Raw genomic sequence first — 6,026 nt, 5'->3', positions numbered from 1 at the left:
CTGCTTGTGTTCTCAGCAGATAAAACACTCGATATTGGGTGGAATGTGGGTATTTCTAGTGCAGAGCACTCTTTCTTGTATGATTGAAATGTCTTCCCTTATTGTTCTGTGTCTGTGCATAGTTTTTGGGGAGGGACGGTGGCTCAGTGGTAGAGCATCTGCTTGGGAAGCAGAAGGTCCCAGGTTCAATCCCTGGCATCTCCAAAAAAGGGTCCAGGCAAATAGGTGTGAAAAACCTCAGCTTGAGACCCTGGAGAGCAGGGGAGGGATGGTGGCTCAGTGGTAGAGCATCTGCTTGGGAAGCAGAAGGTCCCGGGTTCAATCCCTGGCATCTCCAACTAAAAAGGGTCCAGGCAAATAGGTGTGAAAAACCTCACCTGGAGACCCTGGAGAGCAGGGGAGGGATGGTGGCTCAGTGGTAGAGCATCTGCTTGGTAAGCAGAAGGTCCCAGGTTCAATCCCCGGCATCTCCAAAAAAGGGTCCAGGCAAATAGGTGTGAAAAACCTCAGCTTGAGACCCTGGAGAGCCGCTGCCAGTCTGAGAAGACAATAATGACTTTGATGGACCAAGGGTCTGATTCAGTAGAAGGCAGCTTCATATGTTCATATATATGTTCATATGTACTTAAAAACAGTCCTAAAACCATGATGAAAAAGGACAACCTTGGCACACAGACCGTGTTTTAGGACAAGCTTTGTCCAAAACGATCCTGAGTCACTTGCCGTTCCGCCAGAAGCAGAAGCATTGGCACTTCGGTCTCCCTCACCTGCTCCTTTACACAAACTGACAGCTCCAGCGTCGGGCTGCTGCGTTTCCTTCTGTCTGAGAAGATGCTTCGGGCACATCCGTGAGGATTCCTGCTGCACACCCTGAACATCTCGCAACTCGCAGAAGAGAACCGGGCAATCTTTGCCCACACTCAACTATGCAAGAGCAAAAGAGCTCCTGCGCTTGCACGGGATGGGGGCAGCTGACAGGCTTTTAACGTGTAACATAAAACTGTTCTTTGAACGCAGTGACCTTTAATTTATTGTTTTACACTGGAAGAGAAGGACGGAACAGCCTCCGAAATCAAAGAACTAGAAGCCTGCAGGCCTCCGAAATCAAAGAACTAAAAGCCTGCAAGCCAGAAAATTTGACTCAACTTGGGAAATTCAGCCTTTGCCTCCCACAATGCTCCTGCTGCTACCCTGGCCATTCGCGCCCCTTCAAAGCTGCCAGGTCATCCGGCTGCAGTGATGTCACCGTCTGGACTCCCCACCCAGTAAAATCTGGACTTCTTGTTTCCCTTCCTGTGTCGAGGCCAGAAAAGCAGCTTTGAACCAATCCCCCCCCCTCCCAACTGCACCATACATTTCCTCAAGTTCTTCTTCCAGATCTTAGCCACTGTGAAATTTCCCCACAGGACTCTCCAGTTAACCTCTGTGCCTCTCCTTCTGGGTGGCCACCACAGGAGGAAACAGAATGCTGGATTAGATGGCTCACTGGTCTGATCCAGCAGGGCTGCTCTCAGATTGTCCTTTCCCAGTCTGCACCCTTCCTTAATCCTCACCGCTTTGGAGCTCCCTGACCCATACCTTCTGAGACCTCTTCTGTCCTCACCAAGGCTTTAAATCCAGCCACACTGACAATTTTCTCTTCCCTCACAGAAACGGGGCTGCAGCTCAAACATTCCAAGCCTCAGCCCCAGCTCAGCCAATCAACATCGGAAGCTTCCTCACTAACCAATGCCAATGAGAGAGGAAGAAGTTATGTCCCATGAAAAATACTGTACTACACAAAGAACTTTGCCACTGGGTAGTGTTAGGGTTAACTAACTTATTAGCCTTTTTAAACAAAGGAAAAAGAGAAGGTTTAGGCTCAAAATGTAGTGTTTCTTAATTCTTATACTAGGCAGTATTACTGTTTGTAAATCTTATTTATATTTATTTTTATGACGACAAAAAAGGAATTGTGTACTCAGCACTGACTATTTTTTAAATCTTGCAGTAACCCTTTTTTTTTTTGCATTAATTTAACTTTTCAGAACCACAACAAAATATTGTAAATCGTTTTTACACTTTGGCTTGTGTTTGTTTAGGTGAACTTTAAAAGAGCACTTTGGATAATTAGAAACAACATTTTGTGTGAGAGACCAAATACTGTTTTACGTGTGAACCCTTTTTACAAGGGACACAAAGCAGCCCCCCTTCAGTGGCTGCCCACAGTGTCATCTCAAGGTCGTATTTATTTTTACAGCATTTTACCTAGCACTGGGATTGGATAGAATTTTTATATCTTCCTGTGTTTGCCCATAACGGTGCCTGTTTTCATCTGAAAGAGGTATTTGGCATTACAATGGAAATAGAAAAAAAATTGTCCCCTTCAGGGCTCATTTATACGATCAAAACTCAGGGTCAGTAACAGTCAAGTCCGGTGTATCAGGACAGCAAGGCCTGTCTGTGTCAAATCCTAAGGCCTTGCCTTTTTCTAAAGAAGAAATACCAGGACTGATTCCCCACTAGCCTTATGCCGGTCTGACGCTCCTCTTCTCCGGGGGCTTCCATCGGATTTCACACTCTCTGCCCCAGGGCTGCAACTCGCTTGGCCTTTTTCGGGCGGCAAACAGAAACCAGTTTTTAGAGGATCTTGTTTGCTGCGCGAAAGAGGCAGAGCAACTTGCAGCCCCGGGGCAGATAGCGTGAAATCCGACAGAAGCCCTGCAGAGGAGAGTGAGAGCAGCATAAGGCTAGCGGGAAATCAGTCCAGTTCTGTTACTGTTTTCACAATGAATTGCCTCTTTGGGGCCATGAGAAGGGGGGGGAAGAATCCCTTGTCTTTCTAGGGGCATCCCTTGTCTTTTTAGCTTTTCACATGTACAGTTAACCTCTGAACAAGTGGATCTTATGCATGTTTGCTCAGAAGTTGGCCCATGCTGAGTTCAGTGGGACTTAAACTTTCATCTGTGCTATTTAAATCCCCCTTTGGCTTCTGAAGGCAGTCTTTAAAGAAAAGATTTCACACACCTTAAAGAGCAAACGAAACAAATCAGAGCAGAAGTGCTTTTTGGAAAACCTGAATCAAGGTGCCATTAACTGTGGGAGGAGAGCATTTTATCCTGAAGGTGTGTGAACACCTTGTTTAAAAGTTTGCCTCCAGATGCTACAGTAAGTTAAATAGCTCATGTGAAGTGGTGTGCATAAGAGCACTCACCGAATCGAAGGAACAAAAACAGTAATAGCAGTGAGTTCCTGGCCACACCATTTATGCCTAAATTAAGTGACTCGTCAGCCTGTTAAAGCAACATCTCCACACTGAGCAGTGGCAAAAGACTGACTGTGAGAAAGCAACATCTCCAAGAAAGCCAACTCCGGAAGAACCACATTCAGGTAAGAAATATGTCAGCCCACAACAGGCATGGTGGTGGTCAGTATCAAGAAGTGTTCTGTTTAATGAAGTCGTGCTTAGAAGATGTAACATCAGTTCTGATTGTAGTGATGTAACTTGTCGCCCGAGAAATTTGTGACTGTTGGCCTTTTTTTAATGGCAATAAAATAAATTAATTGACAATGGATCAATTCTAGACAATTGTAGAGCATGCAAAGAAAACCAAGATCAAAGAGCAATTTGCAATCTGGTTTAAAAAAAAAACAAGAAGAAGAAGATTCGGTTTGGGAGTCTTCACTACAAAAATATGAATTCACTCAGGAGAGCCGCAGAATCTTTTCTGGCAAATGAGGTCATTTTATTTAGAGTTGTTCAATAAGTTCTGCAAACACTGGTGTGTGTGTGTGGGGGGGGGGGAAGCATGCCCCTCAATAATCACCGTTCCGCTAAGAAAGAGCCTCAGAAAGGAAGTAAAAACCAACCTCTTTCCTTTTAAAAGAACAGCTCTCACCTTGGTAATCTCAAACATATTCAACTCACTCAACATGCCTCCCCTCCCAATTCCATTACACATATGGTTGTCATCCTATAAATATCTGTCTCTTTGGTTTTAGCGTAATTATCAAGATATGCAACATTATACAATGGACGCGGTTGGCAACAAGGATTTGTTACCTCCTGTGTTTTACTTCTTCATGCTCCTTCTATAAGGTTGTGGAATAAAGATTCTTAAGATAGTGCAAGACACATTCAACAGGAGAATTATTTGCTTCTTTCAAACTGGCACTTAGAAACAACACCACCCACCTCCCCAACTTGCAACAACCCCAGTAGTCGAGCAAAGCAATTCGATAGCACCAAGGTATCTACTTCCACAAATAAGGCACAATTAAGACCATAGTAAAGTACACCGCCAGTGATTCCAACAGGAGGTGGAAATGCCACTGTGACCCTAAGAAAGAGTGCGTGAGGTGGACACACTGCAGCATGTGTGCTTCGTGTGCAGTAGGAAGTGCCAACAGACGGCAAAATGTCTTTTAGAAAACAGTTCTTGAAATACTCGCTCAGTACCTTCTGCAACTGTTGCTGCAGCCAAGGGGAAAGTTAATATTCTGCAGACGCATCGATGCAGCTGCGTTTTCCACAGGTTTCACGCCGCCACTGTGCAGTTCTCTGTGAGACATTATAAAGGGCACAGGATGCTTTGTAGTGATTTACCCTCCCACTTTTTTATCTATCTATCTATTAAAAAAAAGGAGTAGAAACATCTTTCTTGCTTTGGAATTGTACAATTGTAAAACTGAGATTGTTGTAAAAAAGCTACTGAATTATGTTGTTAAGAAAACTATCTGGCATTGCTTTCAGATGTATTGCATGGTGAATACCGATAACTTGGAGATCTACCTTTGTACAGGTGGAATTCTGGCTGGACAGTGCACGCTGGGAAGGAAAACGCAATCCTGGCAGCCATGGGCTGTCTTGTGCTTCTCAATACTGAACGGAGAGCCGTCCTCCTGTAACTGGGCCACTCCACTTGCAGTGTGCTCACCAGTCTGGGAACAAAAGTTAAGCTAATTCTGTAGATCTCTGCAGTGGTGTATCTTGAAGAGGCAGGAAGGAGCCCAGAGGCCCTGACAGCTCACGCCCATGCCTGCATCTGATGGATGGATGGATCGGTGGTCCTCCCGGCTTTGGGACTGCTTTCATCAAGAAGAGGCGGGATTATCCATCGTCGCCAGTAGATGAGCTACCTGAGCTCTCTGAGCCTGGGTGATGTGTTGGGTCATGTGAATAATACAATCCATGGCAACTTCTGGATTCTCTTGAACTAAACTGCAAGGTGACCGGAAGGAGAAAAACCAAGCAAAGAATCTTGTTACTGGGAGCCTTTTAAGAACTTCCTTCCATCTAGGACAGAGATCTCCAACAATCTGAAGCATGTAGGCCCCCTCTAGAATTCTGATACAGCAGGGTAGGCACAGCCACAAAATGGCTGCCACTGGAGGCGGAGCCAACCACAAAATGATTGCTGTCGCTTCAGTCACACAGTGAAGGTGCTTGGGCTGTGGTGACAACTACTGCTAAAGTGGGATATTAAAAATCTGCACAGCCCATCAAATCTCCACCGGCTAATCAGAGGCCTTGCTGGGCAAAGGCCCCGCCCACCTTCTGAAAACACTAGGTGAGCACCAGGAAAATTCCAGTGAGCATCATGGCACCCACTCACACCACACTGGGGACCATGACCTAGGATATTGTGCAAGAATAACCAGGTAAGGGCAGTTCTGGTGCTTAGCAGTTCTTTTGCAGTAAAGCAGGTGACAAGAAACAAAGCCATTAAGAGCATCGTACTTGCTATGCTGAGCCGAGACAGAAGTTTGTGCACCAGCAGAGAGATGCCCTGAGAAGCTACTGAGCCATCCTCTGCTTTGCCTGACACACCAGGCACCAGAGACCTAGCAGTCCTGCACAGCTGGCCCCAGAGAGCTAAAACAAAGCCCCCAGCCTCCCCCCCCAGCCCTCCTGGTCCTCTAAATGCATCCAAGTGGCCGCCGCAAGATCCGATGGGAAGCACATCCCACAAAGCAGTGCTTTCTTTGCAGCCCAACAGGCTACCCTGGATGGCAGTGAAGTTTTGAAAAGCAGCATACATTTTTCT

General features: G+C 45.9%; 1 protein-coding gene across 1 annotated transcript in view; it reads right to left on the bottom strand.

Moving 5' to 3' along the window:
* Positions 1-3,703: 3,703 nt before the first annotated feature.
* The window catches only part of ACACB (acetyl-CoA carboxylase beta), a 117,583-nt gene continuing 115,260 nt past the window's right edge, over positions 3,704-6,026 (bottom strand). Inside the window, exon 55 of the mRNA XM_060250399.1 lies at positions 3,704-5,200. Within this exon, the coding sequence (XP_060106382.1) occupies positions 5,074-5,200 (127 nt within the window). The 3' untranslated portion in view covers positions 3,704-5,073. The remainder of the gene's footprint in view (positions 5,201-6,026) is intronic.

Source organism: Heteronotia binoei, chromosome 11, assembly GCF_032191835.1.
Source record: "Heteronotia binoei isolate CCM8104 ecotype False Entrance Well chromosome 11, APGP_CSIRO_Hbin_v1, whole genome shotgun sequence".
In the NCBI taxonomy this organism is placed as follows: domain Eukaryota; kingdom Metazoa; phylum Chordata; class Lepidosauria; order Squamata; family Gekkonidae; genus Heteronotia; species Heteronotia binoei.
The sequence above is the reverse complement of the archived record's forward strand: the minus strand, read 5'-3'. Positions and strand labels throughout refer to the sequence as shown.